At 56.4% G+C, this 12,080-nt stretch overlaps 1 protein-coding gene across 4 annotated transcripts in view; it reads right to left on the bottom strand.

Moving 5' to 3' along the window:
• Positions 1-12,080, bottom strand: part of UBE2O (ubiquitin conjugating enzyme E2 O) — a 55,926-nt gene that overhangs the window by 3,589 nt on the left and 40,257 nt on the right. The window contains exons 1-15 of one of the 4 annotated variants that reach the window (XM_072746554.1): positions 10,132-10,510; positions 9,931-9,990; positions 9,716-9,826; positions 7,661-7,758; positions 7,145-7,208; positions 6,326-6,469; positions 5,792-5,901; positions 5,514-5,664; positions 4,799-5,271; positions 4,280-4,434; positions 3,906-4,018; positions 3,695-3,823; positions 3,038-3,127; positions 1,349-2,045; positions 969-1,105 (exon numbers count right to left, since the gene is read on the bottom strand). In XM_072746554.1, the coding sequence (XP_072602655.1) occupies positions 969-1,105; positions 1,349-2,045; positions 3,038-3,127; positions 3,695-3,823; positions 3,906-4,018; positions 4,280-4,434; positions 4,799-5,271; positions 5,514-5,664; positions 5,792-5,901; positions 6,326-6,469; positions 7,145-7,208; positions 7,661-7,758; positions 9,716-9,826; positions 9,931-9,942 (2,484 nt within the window). In that variant the 5' untranslated portion in view covers positions 9,943-9,990; positions 10,132-10,510. Of the gene's footprint in view, positions 1-968; positions 1,106-1,348; positions 2,046-3,037; positions 3,128-3,694; positions 3,824-3,905; positions 4,019-4,279; positions 4,435-4,798; positions 5,272-5,513; positions 5,665-5,791; positions 5,902-6,325; positions 6,470-7,144; positions 7,209-7,660; positions 7,759-9,715; positions 9,827-9,930; positions 9,991-10,131; positions 10,511-12,080 lie in introns of those variants that run through there. The other 3 variants (XM_072746555.1, XM_072746552.1, XM_072746553.1) reach the window with 3 other exon arrangements.

Genomic DNA, 12,080 nt, shown 5'->3' with positions numbered 1-12,080 from the left:
TTGAATTTAAATAAATATAAGAAAGAAAAAAAAGGAATGAATGAGCCCTGAGTGGCACCGACCCCGTGGTGACCCCAGCCCCGCCCCATGGTTTCCAGGTAGGTGCAAACAGCACCCCTGTTCTGTTCTCTGGCCCCTCTGGCCAGAGCTGGACTGTGGCTGCGGCCAGGTCAGACTCAAGTTCAGTGTCTCGCACCAGGCCCGGCACACAGCAGGGGCCCGGTGGAGGTGTTGAATAAATGAGGTGACAGATGGACCGGGCATGCCTGTGCCTGGAATGAGGACGCGCTCACACCGCCTCCGGTGGCATGACTCAACCCTGGGCTCGGGCCATGGAGAGAGGAATGGAAAACGCAATGGGACATGGCCACGTGAGTGGATACTAATCTGTAGCTAAAAGAGAATGAACTAGATCAAGACGCATCAACATCAACAGGTCTCAAAAATCATCCCATTGAGAGACAAAAAAGCAAACTACGGATGATGTGTGCAATGACAGGCTACTCGTGTGGAACAGATCACACAAAATGTTTATGCTGACATGTGAGAATGCGAAAATAGAAAATAAAAAAAGGTTGTCTTTTTCTTTTTCTTTTTTTTTTTTTAAAGATCTTCTGTAGGGAGACCCACAAAACTCCTAAAATTATGATGCCTAGGGTAGGGGCTGGGTGAGGATTGGTCAAAGGCAACTTCAGCTTTCTCTGCAACGTTCTGATACTTTTAAAAGAACAACACTCAGGTAATAACTTGTAAAGAAGGGGGAAAAGAACACACTGTGCGGTCTAGACACGTGTGTGCCCCCCACGTGAAAGAGCCTGTCTCCTGCCCCATTAAGGGGTGTGGGTGGCCTCTCAGGTGCTGCTCAGTCCTGGAGGTCCAGGAGCCCACAGCTGTCTGCCTCTGGGTGCCAAGCACCCACACAAGAACACCTGCACCTGCCCATGCCAAGCCCACGCCAGGCTACTTGCCATCCTATCTTCAAAAGTCTTGACCATGATGCCATCGGGCAGCGAGGTAGCCAGCAGTGCCATCTCCTTCCGTACTGTGCTGAAGAACTTCTTGGCTTCTGGAGGCTGGAACTCAATTTTCTTAAAAGAGTGATTTGCTAGAGGGGAGAAAAGAGGGGTCAGTCCCTAAAGACAGGACCCGAGAACTCTATCTGGAAGGATAGCTGCCACCCTGGGGAAGTGGCCTAGAGGAAGCACCCCCCCAGGCGGGCGAATAAGCCCCCAGGCTTCACACCCGCGAGCCCAGCCACCGCCCGGTGACCACACCAGGGAAATGCTTTCCTCTCCTCAGGCGGCAGCTGGGAGCTGGGAGGGGACCGGCACAGGCAAGGTGAACTCACAGGGCGCAAACTCCAGCACCGAGAAGACCTCGCCCTTGGCACTGGTGAAGGTGACTCCAGGCTTGCCGCCACACTGCTGACAGAGCACCGGGGTCTCGCTGGGCCACTCGGCCTTCACGGGGGACTGCCCCTCGGGTTTGTCCTCCTTGCGTTCAGCATCCGGCATCGCCTCCATCTTCTCCTCCTCCGCAATGGCCACATTGTCCAGAGTCTTCTTGAGATTTTCCTGGAGTTTCTTAATGTCATCTAGAAACTTCTTCTCCCGAGTGGGTTTCTCAGGCTCCACTGTGGGGGAGGTGGGTGAGCCTGTCAGAAGCTGCTCCACAGTCATGTTCTTGAGGCTCTCCAGGATCTTGATGGCCTCTTTCAACTCCCGGAAGCTCTTTGGGGGCCCATCCTTGCCAGCCTTCTCCATCAGCCCAGCCACGGGCGCAGCCATGGCCACAGCCCCCTGAATGGCGGCCGTGGCAGCCTCTTCGCTGATCACCACCCCCTTGTCCTCCTCGGGGGCTGCTGGCTGCTCAGGAGGTGGGATGGGGGGCTCCTCTATCTTGGGGTGCTCATCCTCCACCAGCCCGTTGTCCGTCTCCCAGCTGTCACTGTCGTCCTCCCACTCATCCGAGGATGCCCCACTGGTGCTGCCTTCCACCGAGTCATAGTCTGATTCCTCAATCTCAGACTCAATGTTGTACAAGTGCTGGGGGCAGATGGGCACAGTTCAGAGAGGCTCTGCAGGGCTCCGGGGTGGCCCCCGACCCTCAGAGCTGATGGTGACAGGCTATGCTGAGGCCTCAGCGGGCCCCCTCCGCCCTTTCCCCCTTTCCTATCCTCGACTCTGCAGTTGGGCCTCTCTGTGCTAGGTGGTCCCTGGGACTCTGGGAGGTGCCTCTGCCTACCCCACACCCGGCGGCGGGGCTTAAAGGCCCAAGTGGCAGCCAAGGACCATTCCAGCCTCCTCTGCCTCTATGAATACTGGCCACCCCTGGTGGCAAATCCAGCTCCACCCCAGAGGATTCAGGTCAGCCACCTCTGTGGGGTTTAGCTGAGAACATGCAATAGGAGGGGGAGGTTGAGGAGAGCTGGCCTGTGTCACATCCTGTTCATGTATTCCTGGAATGGTCGCCCGGATGAAGGAGTAAGCCACTCCCTCCCCCACCCCATAAAGGGACCAGGAGAGGGGAGCAGGGATGTGAGGATTGGCTCAAACAGGGTGGGGGCAAAGAAATGATACTGAGAATATCTTTGTTGTTCAGAACCCACCAGCAGGGGCTGGGGCTGGGGCTGGGACTAGGGCCAGCTCTTCTCCTTTCTCTTCCTGATCTGGAGAAATTTTCCTAGAAACGTTGGTGGGAAGGCTCTACCTTCTATAGGAAGTAACCTATGTTTCTTAGCAGAGTGAGACGGGGATGCAGGCAAACCCGTAAACCTTCTGGGTGGGGCAAGACTATGGGCCAGCAGTGGGCTGCCCCTCTGTTCTCCTAACTCCCTCCGCCCAGAGCTTGGCATGTAATAACCCCTCCCTCTCAAGCTCTCCCTGAGACCCAAACACCCAAAAGAAGAGACCCTCACTAGGAAGATCTGAGAGCCCGTCTTCCTGTTCCTTGAGCAGGGACAGGAGACAGGCCGAGGCTCCCAGCCCAGCTGCCACAGTTGTGAGCCATGTGGTCTGGGCATTGCCAAAGGGCTCACCTGGGGCAGAATGATGGTCTTTGAGTTGTCAGCCCACACCACCTCCACCTTGCTGCTGACATCCACGCGGGCCACCTGGCCAACTGACGGCTGCAGGGTAAATGGGGCAGGGTCAAGGAGCAGCTCTCCAAGGGGTGAGGGCCACAGCACCGCCAAAAGGGAGCTCTGGCAATGGGTGACAAGGGTGAGGCCACGAGAAGGGAAGGGATGTGGGTGCCAGCCAGAGGCCACACTTGGTGAGCAGCTTAAGCGTAGGACCCTCTGGTTCCAAAACGGGCAGTCGAGCACACAAGCCCCTACTGATTCCATTCCTACTCATAGCAGTCAGCTCTCGCTGGGCTTCCTGACACTCTTACAACGGGGTCCCTGCCATGGGGGGGGTCTTCCTCTGCTTGACCCCAGCCAATTTCCCACTCGCTCATCAAGGCCCAGCTCAGATGCCACCTCCCCAAGCCTCTCCTGTGCCCCCACAGCACTCAGGACCAGCTACATGAAGCCTGATCCCGAAGGTGGGTGAATCCTTGGGGAGGCCGTCAGGCAGCTGCCCTACTGGGGAGGCACTTGGGGAGCCCAGAGCACAGCACGTCTTGTCTCCTGGAGCCACCTGGTGGCACCTCCAGGGACTGCAGATGCTGCCTAGGAGGCAGGCAGCCCTACCTCATCCTCCTTGTGAGGAGCTCCATCCTCAGTATTGCCAATGCGGATGACGATGTCAGTTGTGCGGAACCGGAAGTCAGGATGGTCAGCAATGTCGTAGACGCTCACGTCTTCCTCTTCTCCAATCAGCTAGAGGATAGGATGGGTCGTCGTGAGCTCAGGGGCCTGACACCTAGCCCACCATGAAACAGTGGGGACCGTGTGTACTCACCTCCACGTCATCGCCACTTGGCCGTAGCTTGAACCACTTCACCATGCAGGTACGGCCCACGTGGTCCCCGGACTGTACCACACCATAGACAGCGGGGTCCGGACAGCTCTGGGCTGCAGAACCAGAGGAGGGAACGTCTAGGTAAGGAGTCCTGGTGGGGCCACCTGCCCCTCACTACATCTCAACCACAGCCAGGCACGGAACCCACATGTCCTCTGGCTAGGTTGGTGGAGGCCAGAAAAGGCTGCCCCGGCCCTTGAAAAAGTGAGTCACCTTCTAAGGGGTTGTCTCCTCCCTGCCCCTGAGACCTCCGGCCCATCCCCCCTAAGCCCTGTCCAGGCCCTCTGCTGGGCAGCTTCTGGAGGCAGCACTACCTCGCTTGTCCACCACGAAGTCTCCAGGGCAGAATTCGTTATTGTCCAGGTGGTGCACGGGAAAGAGGTCATTGGAGCGAATGTTGCACTCCACGGAGCCATCCTGCCACATGACGTCTGCCGAGGTCATGGTGGTTACCACCTCCACTGCCACCCTGCAGGCACGGTGCCACCAGCCAGCCAGGCCACACAAACGGGCGAGAAGGAAGACAAAGCGGTCCACATGTGCTCACCTACACCTCCCCTGCCCTGCGACCTCCTTGGAGAAAGGTCTCCTTTGGGAGACCTCGTGAATGCGATCCTAAGGGCCAGACCCGGGGCCAGTGCCACCATGCCACCCACTGCCCCACTCCCAGACCTCTCTTTTCTATCCAGGCCAATCCGAGGCACCTCAGCTGGGTGCCCCCGAGCCCACAGAGGGCTTGTGGACTGTGTGTGCTTGTGTGTGCAGGCACCGAAGGGTCGGCCCCAGGCTGGACATTCTCCCAGTCAGCAGGGAGAGGCGCCCTCTGGGTTTACCTGTCCCCCGGCTTAAAGTCACGAGTGATTTTATTCTTCTTCCGCTTGTGTTTTCGCTTTAAGTTCTTGATAGACAAAGGGATGCTCTTTTTTCTGCTTGTACCACTGCCACTCTGGGAGGAAGTGGTGGAGCTAGCAGAGGAGGTCACCGAGCTGGTGTCATCTGTGTCATCAGCAGCCTCGTCATCCGCGTCCTGCTCCGCTGAGTGCAGCCTGTCATCTCCACCTTCCTTCAGCAGGAAGGGGGGCAGCTGCTCACTCGTGTCCTGGGCTTCCTCTGAGCCCTCATCTTGCATGTCCACCGGGCTGGTGGACCCATCAGGCGTCTCTTCGGGACTGACGGACCCTGTTTCGCTCTTGGCTTTGGCCCCGCCTTTCTTTCCTGGGTCCTCCATGGAATGGTCTCTAGTGCACTGGGTATCCGGGGAGCAGGACATGATCCTCACAACCTGCTTCTTCAACAGGCGCTTCACCTGTAAGGTTGGACAGGGAGGGCGGGGGCTGTGGAGCCGCAGGACCACCATGGCCCCACCCTGGGCATGAGGGACATTCAGGCAGCTTGGGGAGAGGGGGGCAGCTATACACACCTAGGTGGCCTGCAAAGGAGATCAGGGCTGCCCCCCAAGGCCTAAAGCACAGATTCTCCTTCCTGGCTGTGGAAATAGCTCAAGGCCAGTTCCTCAAATGCCCACCGATCCCAACCCCAAGGACATACCTTCTTGGCCATAGAGCCCTCCCCCTGGGCGCAGTGTTTTTCTGGACATTCACAGGCAATCTTGGCCGGCTCTACCTTGGCTGGGAAGACATACAGACAGCGCTCTCCAAGCTGCCGCTGAGCATGGTCAAAGCATCCGAGACGCTTCACCCTGGGAGGGAGAAGTGAGGAGTAGGTCAAGGATGATCTCGGCACCCCCCCATCTATGACTCTGGCCCAGAAACTTGCTCAGGGCATGTCACTGGGGTTGTTGGAGTGGGCACGTAGGAGCCACTCACCTGCCTAGGTTTTCCTGGGTAATGACAGAGGGCGGGGGGCTGACGCTGTCCGTGCCCCCTGGACAGAAACTCTTGGTAATCCATGTGACTTTCAGCTCTACAACTTGTACCTGGGGATGGTGGGTAGGACAGGGCCTTAGTCAGCAGCTTAATAGCTCTCTTGGTTAAGCAGCTGCCTTGACCTCCAGAGCAGGAAGCAGATCTTCTGAGCATGGGCCCAAGTATGGCACCCGCAGAGCAGGCCCCACCTATGACAATTACAGCCTCGTCCGAGGGATCACCACCCCATCAGGGCCGAAAGGAACTGCCACTCGCCACCGTCCCACCTTGCTCACTCTGAATCAGCGAGTCTTAGGGACATCTGCCCACCCGCCACCCCATGACCACACCCTGGCTTCCCTTTATTTAAAGCCCTTTCAGATCAATAGGGCTAAGGAGCCGGGCTGAGCCCTCAGAGCAGACGACAAAGGTGTGGACGAAAGCTCAGCTCCAGGGCACGGAGTCTGAGGACGCGGCCCCCTGCCCAGCCCCTACCTCTTCCACCACCACTCGGAATTTGCTCTTGGTACTGAGCACAGGCTTGACCCCTGACAGCCACTGGACGCTAGAGAAGATCTTGGCAGGGCCAATGAGCACCTGGCCTGGGTAGAAGCCGTAGGAGTCATCAAAGAAGAGACCCTGCAGGGTGTGGGGCCAGAGAAGAAGTCCTTGTGAGTGGCATCTCCTCAGGGGCTGGTGCTCTGGGCATCCACCCCTTCCCTTACCTCACAGTGGCATGCTCCCCACTGCCCCAGGCTAAAACAGACTCTAGGGCTCCAGAGCAGCACCTCTTAGACCTAGAGTGCATGTAAATCACCCAGAGAACTTACCAGAATGTACATTTGACTCATTCTAATAAGCTCTCAGGCCATGTCAATGTTGTTGGCCAAGGGTGACACTGCAAGGACTCTAGAGGGCAATAGTCCCCAAACGTGTTTGATCATGCACCCGCCAGCCCCCCATACTTATTTACAAATGGTCACACATTACTGTTCTCAAGTATCATATCGTAATGACAGTGTACAGACTAATACTAAAGAATGGATGTTTTTTAGGATGAGGTCAAGTTAACAAAATGCAAAGAAACCTTCTAATACTCCTGCCCATGCCCAGACCTTAGGACCTTCTGGTGCATACCTACCCCTTCTGTGGGAAACCACTCTGCCTAGAAGCAGCACTTGCTTAGCCCAGGCTAGCTCCCAGCTCTTTGCTAAGTGGTCATCCTTCCTGGCCAGCCCAGAGGGCAAGGGAACATGAGGCCCTGTCCCCCCAAGCCTGCCCCCCCAAAAGCCTGCCTGGGTGGAGCACACGTACAGAGTCACTGACATGGGGGCAGACATCATAGAGCTTGGCGCCATCTTCTGTGTTCATGGAGCACCTGAAATAGTGAATGAACAGGGGTTTGGTTCACAGGGCAAAAGGACAGAGTCTTAGGGGAGGCATGGCCCCAGGACACACTATGGTGCTGACCAGTATCAAAAGGAGTTATCGAGAGGCACCAATATGCTGGCATGCCCTAAAATGGTGTGAACCATCCTCTGCCCACAGCTCGGCCTCTACACTGGTACAAGAAACTCCCTCAAAACAAATAGACCTTAACCCATATGTGACTGCTCACTACCATTAAAAGGTGTCTAAAATAAAGCATCACCCCTAGCAGACACTCTAAATGAGGCCAGGGCAACAGGAGACTAGCCCAGGGTCAGACCCAGTGCTTGGAGCTCATGTCGTCACAGGCTCTGGGAAAAAACACCCCTGGCCCCTCCTCCCCATGGGCGGTCCCCCTCCCCAGGTGGCCCCTGCAGAGCAGCCAGGTATGGCCAGGTATACCTGGCACCGTTGGATAGCTTCAGGATGATCTGGTTCTTTAAGTCGTACACCTTCCCCAGCCAGCAGTCATAGGCAATGTAGTCCCCGTACATGAAGGGCTGCAGACCAAGGGAACAGGGGTGTGAGAGATGCAGGCGACACTGGTGTGCAGGGCACCAATTCCTCTCTGCCCCGAGACACATGAGACATCCAGATGGCTGCCTGGGCCAGTCGGGCACTGGCCTGAAGAGCTGGCTTTCCCCACCAAGAGTTCTATGCTGCACCCCAGCTTCCCTTCCCGGGGTGAAAGAAGAGACAGTGGGGGGCTGCTTCATGGCAACGAGAGTCATGCAGAGGCCCTGGGGCCTCCATGGACACAGGACTCTTGGATAGGAGTGAGCTGTGGAGGTGGCAGGTGGAGGGTAGTTGATGGACAAGTAAAGTGATAACTAATACACTGAGGATATCAAAGAACCAAGTTTCTTACCATTGGGGAAGGGACTCACTCATACAGAAAGGGGGAAGCGGAAAAACTCACATATTTTCATGTCTATGTAGAAGAGGTACTGACAAATTCAGATGTGCCTACATGTATGTACATGCACGTCTGTCTGTGTCCATACACGGTCTGTCCATACAACAGTGCTGTCCCGAAAGGCCCTAGTAGCAATGAGTACACCTAGCCTCCATCTAGATCTTGGTTTTTAAAATATCATTCTCCTCTGAAAGGAACCAAGGCTCTTTGGAGAAATGATTCCAGGGCTGGAGCAGGAAAGGTAGAAAGTAAGAAAGTGCTTAAAAAGGAAAAGAAAAAAAAGATGGGCATATGTATGTCAAAAGGACACAGATGTCAGCTCGAAGGGGCTCTCACTGGCTAAATCTGGGCTAATTTCAGCTACAAAACAAATAATGGCAGTCACAGATTACAACCGACTGGGTAAGACAAGAATCTCCGAGTCCACGCAGATGTACAAAACAAAGGAGTACATAAATGAGGCTGAAGGAGAAGCTCTACTGCCCAGAATGTCGACTCCTGAACACGAGGAGGAACGTCGGCATCGTACAGGCCCCCTCAGCGACCATCAGAGCGCTGCCTGGCTGGCTGGGGGGGGGGGGGGGGGGGCGCGGGGAGTGGAGGGTGGCTCACAGAGGCCAGCGGATCGGGGTTTCACAAGTGACAGGCTACTGGCGCAAACCCGGAACATCTCCTCACAAAGCAGGATCACTTGCAAGGTGTGAAGGCTGTGGCAGCACCAACACGACAGGTCAGAGTGGACACCCCCGCTGTGGCCACTGGACATCAGGGCTCAGGAAGAGCTCAGTGGGCCCTGGGCGGTCCTGCCAAGGATGCAGGTGCCTGAGTCTGGTCAGGAGGCCATGTCACAGAGCTCCATGCTCGGGGTCAGCCAGTGGAATGTACCAGGATAGGACGACAAAGCAAGACTGGGGAGCAGCTCCAGATGAGGAATCAAAGAGCTGACAACTAAATGGAAAGTGTGCTCCTGAATGGAATCCTGGATCAGAGGGGGAGAAAGGATATTGCTGGGACAGCTGAACAGGGTCTGTGATCGGACAGCAGCGCAGTGCTGACTTCCTGAACTGGGCGCTGAGCACTCCTGTTTGGGGGAAGTACGTGCTGCAGTATTTAGGGCCCACGGGGCACTCCATCTGCAGCCTGCTTTCCAGGGTTTCAGACAGAAGAGCAAGGAGCGAGAAGGAAATGTGGGGAACGGAGGAGGAAGGTGACGGGGCAAAGGGAGGGAAAGGCTCACAGCCAAGGAGCCTAATGGTGCCGGGAATGCAGGAACTCAGAGCTTCTCCTGAGTCTGAAGTCATTTAAAAAAGAAATTAAGGAAGAAATTTGTTTTTCCAAAAGTGAGTATGAGAGAAGGAAGGAAGCTAAGTAGTGAAAACCACACCAGCAGTCCAAGCTGGAGGCCCAGGGATGTGGCTCGACCTCACATTCCAACGGCTTCCTCGCAAGAAGCGCCACTCAGGCACACACAAGCAAGCCCCCATGAGGGCCTGGCCAGAAGCCGGAGACACCCCAAGAGGGCGGTGGATGGGGCTGCTCACCCAGATGTGCTGGAGGTCCTTGCTGTTGACAGGGTAGATGATGCAGTTGGTGCCGATGAGCTTGACAGCACAGTCGATGCTGACGTCTATCACGGTGCCACACTGACTGTCCTGGGGAGGAGAAGGCATCCAGGCCCGAGCAGGCGCACAGCACCAGCCACCAGGGCAGACCCGGCCCAGACAATTCCCCAGGCAACCCCCGCACCAAGACTCACGGTGGATCGCATGTGCCGGACCACGTCCCGGGGTACCACGGAGCGGTCCTCTAGTTTCAGCTGGGAAAGAGAACACGGTGTGACAGAAGGGCCTCTGACGTCTGTATAGGGGGCATTTTTCTTCCAATTCTCACTGAGGTGTGAGCCTATACACCGCCCAATGCACAAATCCTAAGTGTGGCTTTAGCAAACGCCACACACCTCTCTGATCGCACCCAGACGGAGGGGCCCAACCGGAGGCAAACACCGCAAGTGGAGGTAACTGCGACCACACAAGCCGGCGGGTCACAGAAGGCCTCATTTCAACGAAGGCTTCAATCGCCCGTCCGTGGTACAGCAAAGCACTCTGCCGGGAGCGGGATCCTCCTCCTCCTTTCTTCGAGTGCCTGCCTGGCCCTGCCGCTGAGCGCCGCGCAGGGGGGTGGAGGAGGAGCGTGACACTGGGCTGTGTGGGTCACCCTGAAGGCCGCTATCACCCGACGCGACCTTCTAATCTGGGCTATCCTTTCTGGGCAGCCGCAGCCAGCCGCGGCCCGCTCCTTATCTGCGGCGCTGCAGAGGACTGCGGGCTGCTCAGGGTGGCCGGCCCTGGAGCCCAGCCAACTGCCAACCACACGACGAGCCTGACCCATCCCTCCACCAACGCCCAGCAACAGCCGCCTCTGAGGACAGCTGGGGCCTCTCGAGAGCTGTCCCCTCCCTGTGCCAGGGCCCGGAGCCCCCACCAATGGCCCAGGAGGAAGACGGTTCTCCGCCAGGCCAGCCTGTCTTCTTTGCTGGCTCTGCAAACCTGGGGTTCTTCATTAAGCCAGGGTATGGGGTAAGGCTCTGTGACTCCCCACCTCCTTCTGCGGGGGGCACCTCCAGCATCCTGAACCACAGAGATGCAAGAGCTGGTCTCTCAAACAACAGCCAATCTAAGATTCCTCAAGGTCACACCGGCCCCACGCCCACGCCCCGGGCGTGGAAAGGTGACCGCCACGGAAAGAGAACTGAGACACTAAAAAAGGAAGGCATTGGCTCAAGATCCCTGCAATTGTGGTGACGACAGCTAAGACAACCCTGCTATCACGAGGACAGGACTTGACAAAAAACTAAAGGGGAGGCACCTCTCAGAAGAACATGTGACTCTTGGTCTTGGGGTCGAGAGTTCAAGCCCCACGCTGTGTAGAGAGGTGATCTAAATAAATAAAACCTTTAAGAAAACCAAAAAAAGTGAAGAGAGGGGAGCAATGGGCTCCACCATTGACAAGGGATAGAGATTTTCTTACATAGGAACCTAAGCCCACGATCCAGACACTTGGCCATGTCAGCTCTGAAACCTCAGGCAAATCACTTCCGTCCACATGTACAAAATGGGGTGGGAGCAGCCATCTCGGAGCAGTTGAGATAATAAAGCAATGAAAGCAGATGATCACAGGGTGCTCGGCACACAGTAAGTGCTCAGCAAATGCCAGATGTGATTACTTCATGTGACTCCACTGTCCTGAGAGGCACAGGCTAGAGACCTTGTGTGTACAGACTCTCCTTCCCTCTGCTTGAAGGTCCCAGGAGGCGGGGAGGGGCCACGTGGAGCTCTGCTCAGGGTCTGCTGGGATGATGGTGCCACTTTTCTAACTCCAAGAACTTCCCATGCTCTAACTCTCTGTGCCCAGAGCTCTGGTCTGGGATGTGGTATTTTCAGTGCTGTCCCACCCTATCTCAAACCTCTGCTCCCATTTTAGACTTCAAAAAGCCACAATTGCAGGTTTTTCCAAGTTGCCATAGAAACCAAAGTTGCAGTGCCAGGAAATCCAATGGGAGAGGGACTGTTCTGTGTGGGGCAGGGGGGACACCAATCCCTGGTGTGACCTGCAGTCTCAGGCACAGGCTGCCTTGCCTGCTAAGGGATCCCTGAGAAGAGCCCCAATTTGCGTCTGCAGATGGTGTCCCCACCCTGGGGTTTGTGTTGGTCCCTGACAGAGCTGCAGGGAAGGGAGTGGCACAGGCACAGATCCTGAATCACTGCGGTCTTAGATGGCACGCTGCCCAGTCTCGCAGCACACTGGTGCAGAGGGGACACTGAGGCTCCCGCTCTGAGGCTTAAGTAGGAACAGCACAGCACACTAGTGAAGGCTGGCATCACTGCAAGGCCAGGGCATGTTTTCTCT

This window comes from Vulpes vulpes, chromosome 2 (assembly GCF_048418805.1).
Source record: "Vulpes vulpes isolate BD-2025 chromosome 2, VulVul3, whole genome shotgun sequence".
NCBI lineage: Eukaryota > Metazoa > Chordata > Mammalia > Carnivora > Canidae > Vulpes > Vulpes vulpes.
This window is presented reverse-complemented; position numbering and strand designations above follow the sequence as displayed.